The 17,623-nt window shown below is 41.7% G+C and overlaps 1 protein-coding gene across 6 annotated transcripts in view; it reads right to left on the reverse strand.

The window, feature by feature from the left end:
* Positions 1-720: 720 nt before the first annotated feature.
* The window catches only part of CIPC (CLOCK-interacting pacemaker), a 29,393-nt gene continuing 12,490 nt past the window's right edge, over positions 721-17,623 (reverse strand). For 5 of the 6 annotated variants that reach the window (XM_011988288.1, XM_011988292.1, XM_011988289.1 and 2 more), the window contains 3 exons: positions 12,173-12,360; positions 8,041-8,210; positions 721-4,618 (listed from right to left, as the gene is read on the reverse strand). In XM_011988288.1, coding sequence (XP_011843678.1) covers positions 3,725-4,618; positions 8,041-8,210; positions 12,173-12,308 — 1,200 coding nt within the window. In that variant the 5' untranslated portion in view covers positions 12,309-12,360 and the 3' untranslated portion in view covers positions 721-3,724. The remainder of the gene's footprint in view (positions 4,619-8,040; positions 8,211-12,172; positions 12,361-17,623) is intronic. The other variant, XM_011988294.1, reaches the window with a different exon arrangement.

A 17,623-nucleotide genomic window follows, 5' to 3' on the forward strand; every position in this document is an offset into this window, starting at 1 on the left:
TGCCTGTCTCAGCCTCCCAAAGTGCTGGGATTACAGGCTTGAGCCACCGCGCCTGGCTAACAGCTACATTTTAAAAAGCCACTTAGACAATTGTATAGGACAGAAATAATACTGTAAGAATTAGACTATGACAACCCTCCAGGCCTTTTAGTGAGGATCAGCTTTTCATTTCCCCAGTGTCTTAAAGATCGCAGGAAGGGGCTCCCGACTGGCCTCAGAAACAGGGAGGACTCCACATGTCTCCCTGTTGAGATCCTCTAGGTGAACCCTGACAAGGAGCAAGGCTTGAGGCGGCACGGCGGAAGGCATGGAGGTGTGCTTGCTAAGGACCACTGTGCTATAGAAAGAACTTCACTTACTGTGGCTTTAGTTTATCCCGGTATACAATTGTAGTAGCTTTGTCACTTAAAAGTTCTATTTGTGAAAGTGTCGATCAGATGGAAGAAATCACTGGACTGTCTTCACCTCTCACTCCTCCCAACCTGCCCAGCAAAAACCTCCAAGGCTCCAGAAAACAGAGGAGTACTCATTTGCCATAAGCCTGCTCATATTTCAAGTTCACACCAGTGAAAATCTGAGCAATGAATTTCCACATGTTCAGTGTCTAATCCCAATATTCCCAAATAAATGAGTACCTATGTTTAACATTTAAATCAGTTCAAATATTTACTCCAGGTTTCATTCAGTATTTTAAAGCAGTTATAAAGCAAAAAGGCCAAATAGGTTTCAAGTAAGTGACTTTTATTTTTCTCTGACATTTCACAGTCAATTTCTGCAAAACTTCATACTTTCTCAAAAGAATTCACATTTGCTAAATAAACTTCTACCCTAAAGAATTCATAGCTAGAAAACCACTTCAATGTATGCACAAAAATTACTTTTCTGCTAAAGGAACCATAGTAGAAAATAAAAAGTCAGACAATACTATAATCAATAAAAACCAATGAGTGTAATAAATTACAAATGTCATTAAATCCCATTCCCATAACCATTGCAATCAGCAACTTTTCTAGATATATTTCAATAATGCCAACAAAATCTGCCAAAAGTTCTCTTAAGGGTTGCTCTGAGCTAAAAATGGCTTCTCACCTACAGAAAACAGCAGCTCTGCCACAGTACTTCATAGTCAATTATGTTATGCATCGCTAAAACCATCACTACTTACAGCCTTGGGCAACCGATGGAGATCTTTCTGGTCACCTCCAAGGTTCCTCCATTTGCTGATCTGGCTTCTGGCCCCAACTGTCTGCTGGCCTCAGTGGATCTCTCCTTCCAAGATCTATCTTCTCTACTTGGGTTCATCTGCTTACAGCTCCAATAGGGAACAAACACCCATGGTAATAGCCTGGAGAGACTTCTAGCACTAAGTTACAAGATTAGAGAAGAGCTGGGGGTGGTGCTGCTTCTCCCTGCCACTCAGCAGTGAGGATTGATAACGGCTTTCATCATCTTTTACTGAAACAGGGAGGGAAATGCAAGCCTTAATCTAGGAAGAAGAGTCCAAGAGGCTTATAGCTCCACAGAGGGTTTTTCCAATGGAATAAATTTGGTTCTCAGCAAGTGTTTTCGGATTTTTGACACTCAGTAAGACTCATGACTGGTGCCCAGGCTGTTCTGAATGCACCTGTCTCTATAGCTTTGCTGCCAAACGTACTCTGCCAAAAAGGAAGCTTCCTAGCATGGTGCACAGAGTAGAACTGCTATAGTACCACACAGATTCAGGGCAGGCAAAGAGAGTGGGCCAAGAAAAAAATATTAAAAGGAGCTGAATCTGCCTAAAGACACATTTGCTCTGATTTCTGAAATTCTTTCAGAGAGTAAAGAGCAGGTAATAATTATGCGTTGATGAGGGGAGTCTAGGGATGTTACCAAGTTGTTCACTTCTAAATCAGTCATATCTAAATCACACGCTTGTGAACAAAGTATAGGCAATCTGAAGCCACATACTTTTTAAACTATGTTAGAGTTACAACTACCTAGGAAATGTCATCTTTAACTTCTGGTCTTGGTAAAACTTTTCTTTGCAGAAAGGGTGAAGCTGGGCTGGGCGTGGTGGCTCAGGCCTGTAACCCCAGCACATTGGGTGGCCGAGGCAGGCAGATCAACTGAAATCAGGAGTTCGAGACCAGCCTGGCCAACATTGTGAAACCCTGTTTCTACTAAAAATACAAAAATTAGCTGGGCGTGGTGGCAGGCACCTGTAATCCCAGCTACTTGGGAGGCTGTGGCAGGACAATCACTTGAACCTGGGAGGCGGACATTGCAGTGAGCTGAGATCCTACCATTGTACTCCAGACTGGGCAACAAGAGTGAAACTCCATCTCAAAAGAAAAAAAAAAAAAAAGAAAGATGAAGCTGATCATATAGAACTTATTAAGATAATTTTGTAAAGAACAAAGATTTTCAAGAGGATGAAATTTTAAAATAAGAGAATATTTTGAAACTTTACTACTTAGAAACATAGTTGCCTATTTAATGAAGCTGAAAAAAACATGTATCATCTGGAAACTCTGGTCATGGTCTCCATTTCGAGATAAACTTCATATAACCAACATTACACCTTTGGCTTTGTTGCCAATATCTAACACATGAAGGAAACACAGAAGACAATGCTCTATAACTGCTTCCCATCACTATGACATGGAACAAATGAAAATTAGGGATGTGAAAAGAAAATGGGTAAGATGCTTTCCAATTTTTTGTAGACTTACCATACCTTCGAGACAACTGTATTTAATTCAAAGTTTATCAAGCATAATAATCACTTCTTTTATCAAAATAAAAGAAAAAGAAAAAAAAACAACATGGCAACAGAGTTAACTTATACTACATCCCCAGGAACCACTGAAACTATCCTTAAGATTTTTAGATATAAAACAGGATATACTGTTTCAAAAGAAGAGAGAAAAAAAGCCTAAGTTACCAGAATCGTCCAGCTCCTGACCATGAGATATGCCAGCCATGTCTATTTTCTTTAGCTTCTAAGTCAATAAAGCAATTCATCGACTATAATTCCAGATGGTACTGCATCCATTCCACACCTTAAAATTTGGAAGTATTTTTTTGCCTGCTAGTTTAAGAAAAATCTGACTTGTAATGAAAGTCTAGGAGTCAGATGGTACTACCCTTTCCCTTGACTTTCAAGTTTAAGAAAACAAAGTGTTGAGTGATTAAGTGCTCGCACCCAGGTGCAACCTGTGCCGAGGGCATTTTAGGTCTTGCCCAACTAGCACGATGCCTTGTGGAATGCAAGCAACCTCCTCTTATTTCTCTCTGTGACTAAGACAGGCAAGGGAAGATCCATGAAGGTTTCCTTGTGTCACCTACTCCCTGGCTCAACAGGCGTTGCTCTGTATGCTCATTCGTGTTACTGCACCCTTGATCCTGGTGAGAGAGTGGGATGATGGGAGGTGACAGCAGGAAGAGCCCCACACAATCATCTCCTGCTTTGCCCCGTGATCCACTGAAGCACCTGCAGGCTAAGGAAAAGGGGCTCAAGGGTACTTCCAAACTGAGGTCCTCAGTGGAACAGGGACATATGTATCCTGTGCCCAGACCACAAGTTAAGACAGCAGCCAGGTATTGGCACGTGGCTTCCTAAGTGAACCACGACACAGTTTAAGTTTAGAAGGAAAAGCTCTTACATAAGCTTTGGAAAACAGGAGTAGGTAACAGTAAATGAGCGAAAAGAACCACTCAAGTAACAGGAAAATATGCCTCTGTACTATATGTCTGGGTGATCAGAGAATGCTTCTAGGTCACTGCCTGTATTACTGGACCCAGATGTTAAAGATGCCTGCAGCTTGGCCCAAGCCTGGGGGGCCCTGCTCTTGGTGGCTTCTATAAACAGCTGGGTTTGCTCCTTTAGCTGGTCTAGTTCTACCTGAGTTGCCTGGTTCTGACGAATCAACTCCTTGGTTTTCAAAGTGATCTCTAGCAAACCAGATTTGTGTAGGACTACTAGGGTATTCTGAAAGCGCCTATGTTTGCTCTGCCGCTGCTCTGAAAAGATATCTGGGCTGCGGCAGAGGTGCTCTGCAGCCCATAAAGGTGAGCTATAATTAGCGGACAGTGGTGAAAGGGGAGAGTTGCTCTCTAACCCATGGAGAGTGCTGTCTGATGCGCAGACAGGACTGGCGGGGGAAGCGAAGGTCAGACTGGGAGCTTTAGCCACGTGACTGCTGGATACTGGCTGAAGAGTCTGTGGACTTCCACCTGCCACCAGAGAGGGCACACCCTGCAGAGCTGAGTCCTCGGCAAGTTTGGCGCTGGGTGGTGCTGGCGTCGAGGGACTGGACGGAATAGCACCAACCTTGGTTGGCTCACTGGAAGACAAGCTAGGCCCAAGTCTCTCAGTACAGATTTTCTTCTGCACTCCACTTGCTCCTTTTTCTTCTGGGCCAAGGGAAAGGCCCCTTTTGCCTGGATGTGGAGCTATTTTGGTGTAAGAATTCAGAATGGGCAAGTAGTTCCTGGAGTCGGACTTTTTCTCACCAGTGTGGCATGGACTGACAGGAGATGGTACAGGTGGATGAAGGAATAAGAGCTGTGGCTGTGCTGAGATCACTTCAAAGGAGGGCTGGACAGTCCATGACTGGAGCTGGGATGAGCTGCTGCCCTGAAGACAAAGGAGGAGAGCAGCACACTACTCATTACTGCCGAAACGATAGAGGAGTGAAGCTTCTGTCAAAGGGGCAAGTGGATGCTCAAATGTTTAGAACAATTTCAAGGACAGCGCTTCCCTCACATAGTGGTTTGAACATCTATTTGTGTCTGATATCACAAATACTTTCTTAACTTTTTCTAAGGGAAAATTGGAGGAAACACCTATTTTTATTCAAGTGCTATCACTCAGAAAAATAAATGGGTAGGTAAAGCAATGACATAGCTAAGGTCATAACTGAAACAATAAAAATATGAATTTCCTGGTGTAAGTTAAAATATGACTTTACACCAAAGTATATCTACATTTAGTTACATCTGGAACCTCTTTTACCTGAAAATAACTTTTGATTAAAAAGTAACATATTGGGCCGGGTGTGGTGGCTCATGCCTGTAATCCCAGTATTTTGGGAGGCTGAGGGAGGTGGATCACCTAAGGTCAGGAGTTCGAGACCAGCCTAGCCAACGTGTGAAGCCCCAGCTCTACTAAAAATACAAAAAATTAGCTGGGCGTGGTGGTGCATGCCTGTAGCCCCAGCTACTTGGGAGGCTGAGGCAGCAGAATCGCTTGAACCCGGGAGGTGAAGATCGCAGTGAGCCGAGATTGCGCCACTGCACTCCAGCCTGGGCGACAGAGCAAGACTTGATTTCAAAAACAACAACAATAACAGAAAAAAAGAAAAAACAACCCATATTGTCAGGAGTCTATGGGTCCCTGTTTTTAAGGCAGTGACATCCAACAATCATAAAACCATTCAAAATAATAACAGCTACCATGTATTGGTGCTGACTATAGGCTACCACTGTGTATAATGTTTTACATGAGTTACTTAATCTATATAACAACCTCATGAGGTAGTTACCATTTCCCTTCATAAACAGGAAACTGAGGCTTAGAAAGTTGAAATAACTTGTTTTAAGTCACCAAGTTACTAAGTGATGCAGTTAGGATTCCATCCTCTGTCTGACTCTAAAACCCATCTGAGCCATTCTGCTATACTGCCTTTGTTTTATTACTCCTCAATTATGCATTACTTTTTAATTGAAGTATTGATTCAGACGAAATCTAATAAAGAAGGACATGGCTACTTGTCTCCAATGTTTGAAAGCCAATCCAGTTCCAACCTGGTCCCAAAAATCTGAGTGTAGATAAAGCCAGGCAAAGGGCAAGTCTGACAGAGGTTCACATCCTCAGTGGGGTCAGGTGGAGTCATCTGATTTATCTGAAGAACATTAAGAACTATCTTCCCATACATGTACATGCGCACACCATTTTGCACACATTTCAGTTTCTTGGATGCAAGGTTAGGAACTTTAGGCCAACTATAATTCATTTCCCATGCGAAGGCTGGAACGATCTGGAGTCCTCTTGATGTTCAAATATACTCCAGGATATACTAAGGCAAGCAATGCTAGGGCCAGAAACCACATTTCCTTGTCATAGGAAATCCAAAATCAAGAGGTCTTTTGAAGTAGAGATCAGCCTGTTCCAGCTCAGTCAGAAGCAAAACTTCATGCCCTCTCTAGGGATGACCTACTAGGCAAATGGATCTGGAAAATATCTAATGCATTGCTTTCCCATGATTTTACTGGACTGTACTTCCTAATGCTACTGTTATGCCCACTGTCCTAACAGATACTTAGCTGACTTGTTCTAATTATTAGATTTTACAAATTGTATTATTCATGTTGAAATCACCTGAGGGAATACGGAACAAAATTTTAGACTTGGACAGGATCTCAGAATCATTTCACATAAACCCTTCATATTAAAGATGAAAAAACTGATATCCATCATGGTTAATTATGTACAAGATCACACTGTCTAGTGACAGAGATGGAATCAGACTCTCAAAAGAAAAATATCTAAAACCAAGCAGCCATAATCAAGACATTACACAATATGCAGAGGGTTTTAAATATGTAACATTATTTTAATTTTAGAATATGCTGGATTCTAGTATGTTTTTTAAAAACGAAACAAAACTAGACTACTCCCTCAGGTCAGCCTCTTAGCTCCTGATCAGACCCAGGAGCCTTTCTGGCCGGTCTTTGTCCTGAAGAATGTGGCTCTGCTGGAAAAGCCTACTCACTCCGTAACTGTGTGTGTGGGCTGTTCTCAGCCTTCTGGAGCTGCCAGCCTAGCCTACAACAAAGAAGGGATATAAACACAGACACACAAGAAAAGGACAAGGAAGCCAGAGAGGAAGGCAGGGAGAAAAAGAACTGGGAGAAAGGAAGCCCAGGAGAAGCACTGACAGCACTGGTGGGGCCGGGGCAATCTCACGTGGGCTTCATTTCCTGTCTCTATTATTTCTTTTCCTTTCAATAAGGAGAGCCATGCTTCCAGCTGAGATATGATTTACCAAGCAAAAATCTTCAAATTCCTTTTCAGAACTCACCAGGCTGCCTTGTTGAAAATCAGTTTGTGTTCCTCATACATAACTAGGTAATAGCTAAGACATTAAGATTTCCCGTCGGGTTAAAGCCATGTTCTAACCTTTTACCCTAAGGAGGGAAAAGTCAACTACTCAAGCCAGATTTCAAATTTCACTATCTTCAAGTAGCTTCATCAATGAACCCATATCAGAACTGATATATTTTCAGAGGAAAGTACGGTAAGACTAAATTTCTTTGGCTGAAATCAATCTTTTCTATTCTCAAACTTCTGTATTCTGACTTATGATCAAGTTCTCAGTTTCGAACACTAGAGCTTAACTTAGATTTTCATCTAAATCTTTTCTTTCATATCTAAACAATAATCATATAATATACACAGTTATGTAATGAAGCCCCAAACAGGATGTGTTTCCACTCCACAACAATGCTGTGTGGATTCTGCTGGTATTCCCATACTTGAACCAGGAGCAGCTTCGTCACTAATGATGGGCTCTGGCTGACTACTAAGAAAATGCTCAGTGTATGACATAAGAAACAGGGAAATTGCCTCTACTTCTGAGATAAATGCATTCTACATTCTTAAATTCCCAGGGCAATTCATATTAAAAAGAGCTTCTTTTGTTTCTACCCTAAACTCTGCCACATGTTAGAATGCACCACTGAAGTTATGCCATTTCTGCTTGGTTCCTCTATATACATTTCAGGGTCCCTTTGGACAAACTATGAATACAGAAATAAAACAACCTAGCTGTCTCAAAAATGAGAACACACATCATGATTCTTGTATTCCTTTTTAAAACAGTGTCACACTTGAAAGATAACATCTGCTCCCCAGGAGAGAAAGTACACATTGGTGTGGTTCTAGTGGTCTGTTTCTAAAATCTCTCCTTGGCAGAGAATATAAATCTCTTCCTTTATACACAGGAAGCTCAGAAATTTTTATTTGCAAAGCCTTTAGGTGATATTAGTCCTCCTCACCTGTTTGACCAGCACATTCTTCATGACGACCATGGGAGACAGGGTAGGGAAGGCATTCTTTGCAGTTTTGGAGTTCTGCCTCGGCCTGTCTTCTCTGCTCCAGCCTAAGGCGCTCAGCATGTCCTCGGACTCCATCTGCTCTGCGGAGCTCAGACATTCCGAGCTCCCATCTGGTGGGCAGAAGAATGGTCAATTCACTTAGGCTCTAGACTAGAGGTTCTTAACCAGGCTCCTAAGGAGCTATGGACCTCTTGAAATTGAAAGCAACACTTGTGATGTGTTTTTGTGAATTTTATTAAGAAGGAGGCTTTTAGCTTTCATTGGCTTTTCAACGGGATCCATAATTAATCCCTCCTCCACCAAAGATTAAGAATTATTGCCCTAGGACAATTTTGATTTCCTTTCTAACTCTCTTACAGACAAAAACCTGCCTCAATTAGGGCTCACATGAAAGTAATCATCACCAGTCTACAGGATAAATGAGTTTGAGGCTTCAACGTTAGTTTATTACTTTTGAGAATCTGTTGTTGAGAAAGGAGATGGGTATGGCCCAAGGTAGGATTAAGACCTTCAGAGGCTCTGGGTACCCCAAGAGGTAATTACATTTAAAAAAACAAAACCAATCTGTAAACCTCAAAACAACTGCATTTTATCCAGTTTAAGGAAGACTGTATGACTAGAAGGATATGCATCAATGGAAATATTATTTAGAATCTCCAGTGACCCTTTTAAAAAAATTATAAATGTTGGGATCCTTCCCTTGATCTACTGAAGTGATTTACCTGGTTCCATAGTAGCGTATTTTCACAAAACACAAGTAATCCAAATGTACACCTCTAGTTAAGAACCATTAGACCGAAAACGAATGAGCCCAGAAGCAATGTACATATTGAGTGCCCAGATCTTGGTTTCTAAATGCCATTCTGCACATAAAGGAAATGAGGGCTCCTTGGAGAAACAGCTGATTCCAAGACTTTGACAGGGAAGATACGAGATAAGCCTGGACAGCTTGTTGTCCCAGAAAGCAAAGAAGTGCTCAAACACTAACAGAGACATGTCAAAGAGACACAAGAGCTATCTTGAAGGGACTCCCGCTGGTCAAATTTGAGACAATTTGAGTATCAGAAATCATGATTTTAACGGATTGACAAACCGAATTACAAAAGAATTCCATGACTACATTAGTGATACTCAAAGACGAGGGAGGAGGGAAAGCACTTTTTACAGAAGAATGTCTTAATGTACGAAGAATGGTAAAATTAGAAGATCACCACTTTTGTCTTTGAGACAGAGTTTCGCTCTTGTTGCCCAGGCTGGAGTGCAATGGCACGATCTCAGCTTACCACAACCTCCGCCTCCCAGGTTCAAGCGATTCTCCTGCCTCAGCCGCCCGAGTAGCTGGGATTACAGGCATGTGCCACCACGCCCGGCTAATTTTGTATTTTTAGTAGAGACAGGGTTTCTCTATGTTGGTCAGGCTGGTCTCGAACTCCTGACCTCGGGTAATCCACCTGCCACAGCCTCCCAAAGTGCTGAGATTACAGGTGTGAGGCATCACGTCCGGCCAAAATCACCACTTTTAAACCACCAATGTACTGATTCAGGCAAAGATCATCAATGGATGCTAACTCTGGTAAAGAGTTTGTTGGGGAATAGGATAGTCACACAATTATGAAGTATTGTATGATCTTATAAAAAATAAATTACTTATTAATTACAAAGAGAAAAGGGTACTTTAACAATAAAGAAATCTGGTACACACTATCTTAGCCAAGTGATCAACCAACCAGAGCATCACCAAGAGTAAGACTAACTTACGAGTCTCCACATGTGTTGCAATGGGAAGGATACAACATCAACAACATAATATTCTGGTCAAGATGCTAATCCTGACCCTAATAATGGGGACACTACCAGAAAATCCAGGGTGTGAGACATTCTACAAAGCAACAGGCCTGACTCATTCAAAGATGTCAATGTCATAAAAGAAAGAATAAAAAGCAAAGATAAGATATGGGGGTGGTTATAGACTAAACCAGACTAAAGGACAGGACAACTAAATCCAATGCTCAATCTTCAGTTGGATTCTGGATCCAAAATAGACAAAAAGATAAACAGCTGTAAAGAAAATTATTGGGACAATGGGGGAAAATCTGAATATGCAGTGTAGCTAATGATAAGTATCAGTGTTAAATTTCTTAGGTATGATAATGATATTATAACTATATAGAAGAATGTCCTTGTTTTTAAGAAATTTGTACTGAAGCTATATAGGGGTAAAATGTCAAGTGTTTGCAATTTACTTTCAAATAATTCAGTGTGTGCGTGTGTGTGTGTGCGTGTGTGTGTAGAGAGAGAGAGAGAGAAAGCATATATGACAAAAACATAGATATATGGGGTATACATTTGCTTTTGTATAGATTTGAAATTTTTGGAAAGACAAATGCAGTAATTAAAATGGGAAAAACTGTCTTGATTTTACAAATTTCATCCTACTCCAAGGTAACTGGAATAACTCAGGTAGTGAGGAAATCACTGGCACGTGGCCCAAGAGTGGCTAGACGCATTCCAGTGGCATTCACTGGGGCTACTTTCTGGGGCATAATGAGTTTGATTATTTTAATACCACTTTATGTCTGAGTAGTACAATATTCTTAAAACAACTGGCCTGACAAAGTTGAAGTTGTTAGAAGTGTCAAAATGTCAACAGTACTGGAAATAATAGATGGTAAGATTATTGATAATGTTTATTTTCTTCTTCGTGGTTTCCTACATGTCCAAGCTTCTATAATGAGCATGTATTCATGAAATGAAAAACAGACAAAAAGCAAACATGATATTGAAAGAAAAAAAAGAGACACTAGGCCTCCAATGTTTCCCAAACCTGTCTGACCATACAACAAAAACACTTGTTTTTTTAAAAACCCACATTCCAGGCCCTGTCCAGACCCTTGAAAGAGTCTCCAGGAGGGAGATCTGGTGATCAATATTTTTAACAAATGCCTCAGGTGAGCTTTATGATGAGGCAGGCTTGGGAAACAATGCTGACAGAGAGAAGAAAAATCCAAAGGGAAGGTTGGCCCGCCCTTCCCTGGACTGTCCTGGCCCTGGGCAGGGCAACTAATTCCTCTTAATCTAATCCCTTGGTTGGAGCTCTGTTCCTCTTTGAGCAACAGTCTATTTATAATTTGCCTTTTCAAGCAGCATGCCTACAGGGAGAAAATATGCCAATCTAAAGACAAGAGAGTTCTAGTTTTCCTAACAGCTGCATTTCTCACTATAAGTTAATAAATCAAAATTGATTGTCCTTCTGAGTCTGGATAATACAAATTTTCTCCTTGAGAGGGTTCTACTCTCAGGATGTTGACTTGGCTAGAATCCCTCAGCATCACCCCCTCTGCATCCCCTGCGCCAAAAATCACACTAGCACCATATTCAAGCCACTACCCTCAGACTGGGAAATTAAAAAAGAGCCCCAGCACAAAATTAAAAGATTCAATGTATATTCAGCTAACCCTTTTCGGTAAGGTTTAAGAAAAACTTGTAAGGAAAATTGTTCTATTTTCTTATCTCTAATAGATACTCAAGTTTAGAGCTGGGCCAGGAGGCTCACAGTCCAAATACAAAATGCATCGAGACTCGGGGGGAGGGGTTGTTGGAGGGGTACATTTCTAAACACAGCAAAACTACTTTCTCAATGAAAAAGTACCTTACAAATTACATACAATATTACTTTTATTTAACTGGCAGTCTTCAAATTTGTTACATGGCAACTACATGCAGTAGCATTTTTTCCTCTACAATATAATAATTCCTGTGAAAAAGGAAGTAAAACAACAGAATTATAAGTATTTAAATATTTTTCCAGTGATCAGTTGCAATAGTTGGAAGTGTAAGATTCAGAGTCTAAGTTGAAAAAAGATGTCAAATAATTCTTTCAGAACTAACCCTACGGTGACTTTGATGGGTACCCTGACATATGGCATCAGAATTACCATTTTAAAGCATCAGGTAAGTATTTACCCTGTGCGTGAAAGCATCCCATCCTTATCACATAAATGAGTTTTGGGGAGGAAATTTTTTGGGCAAAGCATTCACTCACAAAACAGAGGAAGGATAAGATATTTTTAACCTGAAAAGCCAGAGTCCTTGTCTGACTCAGCAGCAGCCATCCCGAGCTGACGAGCCACTTTCTTCATCTCTGTGCCTTTGCCTACTTTGGCGGAGAGTCTTCTGGGGCTCTCTCTGGATGGGTTTTTCCTCTCCATGGTTTATTCAGCTGGAGGCAGATTCATTGGTACTCTTTTCATCTGGACTGCCCTATGAAAAACAATTATATAAGAAGTCACTGCCTGGAGAGCTGAAACAGGTGATCCAGATAGTGAATAAAGTATGGGCAAAGAACACTGGCCTCACCCACTTTAGCTTTATTTTCCTCAGAGATCTCAACTGACAAAAGTTTCAAGTTTACTAAACAGAAGGTTTCCACCCATAAGGAGATTCACCGTCCTCTGGCTGCCCTCTAATTCCATTACAAATTCAAGGCACACAAACCACATTCAACATAGCTTTGTAAACTGCTAACAAAGGCACATTTGATTAGGCTTTTTGCAATGGGTAACAAAATGAACTCACCAGAGAGGAAAGGGGACAGGGGAGTGAAGACAAGGGAAAAGGAAGATGGGAGAAGAGAGAGGGCAGAAGGAGGGGGAGAGGGGAAAGGGGAGAGGAGAAGAGAGACACCACGAGGCTTGCTTTCCTCGTGTACATTTGCAGGCTCATGACCTACTGCCACCTCCCACAGTGTAGTGTTTCTCAAATTAACCTCTAAATCCTTTGGCTGAGGTACTGAACAGAGAGCAAAAACAACTCCCTATACCCAATGCTACTTTTAGGCTTAAAAAACACTTTTATGGGCAAATAATATCATATATAATAAAAAGCTTATAATATGTGTTACTATTAGTGTTATCTTACTTGAGTCTCACAATGTCATCTTCAGTTGCTATCTCATTTTACAGGGGAGGAAACTGAGGCTCAGATAAGTCACAGTCAATCATCTAAAAATATTGATAAATATTGCCACTGTAAATTAGGCATTGTGCAAGGACTGGGTTTATAGAATGAACAGAATAGAACAGAATAGGCATCTGTCACTTCCTTCTTGTAGCTTGTGATCTAGAGAGAGACAGTCATTAATCAAGTAATCACTCAACTAGCGACTATTTTGATAAGAGCTATAAATGGGAGGGTCTAACAGTCTGGGGGACTCAGGAAGTGCTCTGTAGCTGGGATCTGGAGGATCAGGAATTAGTAGGAGTTAAGTGAAAGGCATATTCCAGGCAGTGTGAAGGCTCTAAGGGAGCAAGGGGCTTGGCACAAGCAAATAACTGAAAGGCTAGAGCACAGTGTAGAAGGGTATAATGCCACGCACTGATGACAGACTGGTAGTCAGGGAACAGACAGGCAACACCCTGGAATCCATGTTGGAAGGATTTTAGATTATTAACTTAAAAGCAATGGGAAGTCATGGAAGAATTTTAACCAGAAGTATGACATGATCAGATGTGCATTTTATTTATCTTATTTTTTGAGACAGTGTCTCACTCTTGTCGCCCAGGCTGTAGTGCAGTGGCATGATCATGGCTCGCTGCAGCCTAGACTGCCCAGATGGAAGCGATCCTCCCACCTCAGCCTATGGAGTAGCTGGGACTACAGGCACGTACCACCACACCTGGCTAATTTTTTATTTTTTGTAGAGAAAGGATCTCACTTTGTTGCTTGGGCTGGTCTTGAACTCCTGGCCTCAAGCAATCCTTCCACCATGGGCTCGGCTCTGTGCCTTGGCTTGGCTTGGCATCCCAAAGTGCTGGGATTACAAGTGTGCACCAGCTTTGCATTTTAAAAGCATTCTGGATGCTGAACTGAGGGTAAAGTGGAAAAAGGCAAGAGCGGCATTGAGATCATTTAGTTGCTACCGTGATAGTCCAGGTGAATTAAGGTGGTGGAGATGGGGAGAAGAAAAACATGCAAGCCCACCTGATGGGACCTGGTTATTGTACTGGGGGCGGGGGGGAAGATGGTGGTACCACTTTCTCAGCTAGGGAGCCCAAGAAGTGCACAGAAGGGAGTTGGGAGGGTGGGGCAGGGTGGCATGGTCATGTAGATTTGGTCATGTAGAGACTGAAGTTACTGTGGGTCATCTAAGTGGAGATCCTGGGTAGGCAGTCACATATAAGACTGAAGCCCAGGAGAGAGGCTTATATTTACTCCAGTGATACACAGCTCGTCCACAGCAGACCCAGACCTAGACCAACAGTGCCAAGAATAAGACCAATCAGTCCTTCAAATTGCTGGCTAAGGATAAGAACATTACAGGTATTTTAACATGGCCATTTAGTCACCAAGGAATGGCAACTGTAAGGCCAACATGATAAGAACACAAAGAATACTGCGGGGATAAGGAGAATAGGCCAACAGGGAACATGACAATAATGAAACTAGGAAGATGTAAGCAAAGTCTTGTGATGTTTTAATTCACGATGCACTCCTGACTCTATCCTGTTGTCCTCTGAGTGAAGAAAAACACAAGCCCCCTGCCAAATAGTACTGTATCTAGAATATCCTGGAGTGCCAAGTCTGGACATTCCTGCTAATACAAGATCTAGTGAAGAACATTAACTACCCTAGAAACAGTTCAAAATAAAATTAAATAGAAGACAAGGATGCTTATAAGCAACCCTCTTGCTCATACTTTTGCATACTGTAGGAGCAGACTAAAGGGAACACAAACTGGACTGAATGACAGTGAATTTTAAACACGATTCCAAGTAAAAATCATTCTGCCCCATATCTAACTCATTTAAGGGGACTGGCTTCCTCATTCAACTGACATCAAATCAAGTACTCCCACAGGTCACACGTTTAATCCTATGTGCATAAAAGATAAACAATGGCACTGTCACATCTTGCAGAGAACTATGCAAAAGCAAGGTCTATCTGACAGCTATGAAATTTGACAGCATGGATGGCCCAGCTTAAAAAGTAGACTAAAGTGTAAAACTACATCTCTAATTAAATCAGGATCCTTTTGTATGAAATTCAACAAATGTGCACAGTATAATTTTCCTAAAATAATACTGTCCAAAAGTGAATAGAAGCCTTCTGCAAAATGAAAGTAGATGAGGCTTGTGGATGGGCATTCAAACTAATTCATGTCGGACCAGGCTGTTGATTTAGATTAGGAGGGTAGCTCACGTTAGTTGCAACTAATTAAGAATCTTACTTAGGTTCTTGAAGTTTCACATTATCTTACTAAACATGGATTCTTTTACAGGTACTTTAGATAATGCATCCCAATTTAGTCTTCTACAATCCTTGTGGCAAAACAATGAAAAAGGTCTTGCTATTATTATTAAAGTGTAGTCAATGGAGCTACAGAAAATACACAGGAATTTATTCTGGCTTATTGAGAATTTGTAGGATAACAGATAATTGATCATGGAGTCAAAATACTGAAACAGTGACAATCGGTTTTTGAGGCTCAGAAAACAATACTCCAAAGTATGGCACTTTAGCATAACGAGTGCTTTGTTGCTGCTTTTTGTTTTTTCTGAGACTGTGTCTTGCTCTGTCACCCAGGCTAGAGTGCAAGGCCACAAACACGGGCTCACTGCAGCCTCGACTTCCTGGCCATAAAGAAATTATCTGACCTGTCTTGTCTGATAGTAGATCATAAAACCCTCATTCATTCCAGAATGGGTCCTGCCCTATAACAGAGAGGAAGGAATGCTACACAGAGGTCAAGAATAACTCTAGACAGACAGACCTTGCTGGGTTTCCCAACTCACTCCTTTACTATTAGATCATACTCTTTTGTTTGATTTTTCTTTTGTTTTGTTTTTTATTTCTAGACGGATCACATGCTGTTGCTCAGGCTAGAGTGCAGTGGCACGATCACGGCTAACTGCAGACTCGATCTCCTGGGCTAAAGTGATCCTCCTGCCCTAGCCTCCTGAGTAGCTGGGACTCCAGGTGCATACCACCACACCCAGCTAATTTTTAAATTTTTTGTAGAGACTGGGTCTTGATATGTTGCCCGAGCTGGTCTTGACCTCCTGAGCTCAAGCAATCCTCCCACCTCAGCCTTCCAAAGTGCTGGGATTACAGGCATGAGCCACCATGCCTAGCCAGATCATACCCTTTTTGTCCAATCATATTTCTACATGGCCGTCCATTCTTCATCAAACCGAAGCATAAAAATAGACAGTTTTGCCTGAGTTTGGGAGGCTTCAATTCTGAAGACTCCTGTGTCATAACAAAACTTTGATTAAATAAAACTGTTATGTTTTTCTCTTGTTAACCTTTCTTTTATTATGGGAGGGTCAACTAAGACCCTTATGGTAGGTGAGGAAAGGTATCACAGAGGTAAGTTAAAAAGAGAACAGATGCTAAATTTAGATCCTGGGGAGATGCTGGCAGTTGGAAATAAAGAATGCAAAATCGACTTTAGGATGGAAAATTGACTATTTTTGATATGAAAATGATTAAAAATATGAAAGCCTCTGTCTTCAGTAAAGTTCTCTTAAGCAGCAGAAAGCCTTAGCATTGCAGCCAGGGAGGCTCATATGGGATGTGGAACAAAGGGCTACATCCCTTCCCAAACTTTATTCTTTCGGAGGAGTAGCAGCAGTGCCCTCCTGGGAGTGGCTGAGTGACCCACTCACACACATAAAGCCCTCAAAAGGAGAGAAGCAGAGAGTGATGGCATTTGCTACTGGTGTTGTCAACCCCCAAATTTGCAAGGCAAAGTCTGAAAACCTCAAGAAGTTGCTTGATTTTTTTCCTCTTAGATATTAGTTTACAATAAAATTAGATGCTCACACACTGACTAGGAGTTGAAAATGGGTTACTAAGCTCTTACCTACTGTGTCCTTTCTGCTTCCTGGCACAGACTGGAAATCACTCACGCTGCTTTACAAATGCATGTACCTTACTCTGCATTAAAAGGGCTAATTTAAGCTCCAAAACTGTCAGAATTTACCCTAATTGGGCCTCTTATGCATATATATGTAACACATTGTTCAAAAGTTTCCCAGAAAGCATAGTACACACTAAAACTCATAATGGAAAGTGAATCAGGCTGGGCGTGGTGGCTCACGTCTGTAATCCCAGCACTTTGGGAGGCAGAGGCGGATGGATCACCTGAGGTCAGGAGTTCGAGACCAACCTAGCCAACATGGTGAAACCCTGTCTCTACTAAAAATATAAAAATTAGCCGAGCGTGATGGCACACATCTGTAATCCTAGCAACTTGGGAGGGCGAGGCAGGAGAATCCCTTGAACTCGGGAGGTGGAGTTGCAGTGAGCCGAAATGTCGCCACTGCATTCCAGCCTGGGTGAAGAATGAGACTCCGTCAAAAAAAAAGCGGGGTGGGGGGGAAGGAAGGAAGGAGAGGGGGAATCGGAATCAGAGCCAAGCACGGTGGCTCACGTCTATAATCCCAGCAGCACTTTGAGAGGCCAAGGCGGGTAGATTACCTGAAGTCAAGAGTTCGAGACCAGCCTGGTCAATATGGTGAAA

The sequence above is a fragment of the Mandrillus leucophaeus genome, unplaced genomic scaffold (genome assembly GCF_000951045.1).
Source record: "Mandrillus leucophaeus isolate KB7577 unplaced genomic scaffold, Mleu.le_1.0 Scaffold326, whole genome shotgun sequence".
Classification (NCBI taxonomy): domain Eukaryota; kingdom Metazoa; phylum Chordata; class Mammalia; order Primates; family Cercopithecidae; genus Mandrillus; species Mandrillus leucophaeus.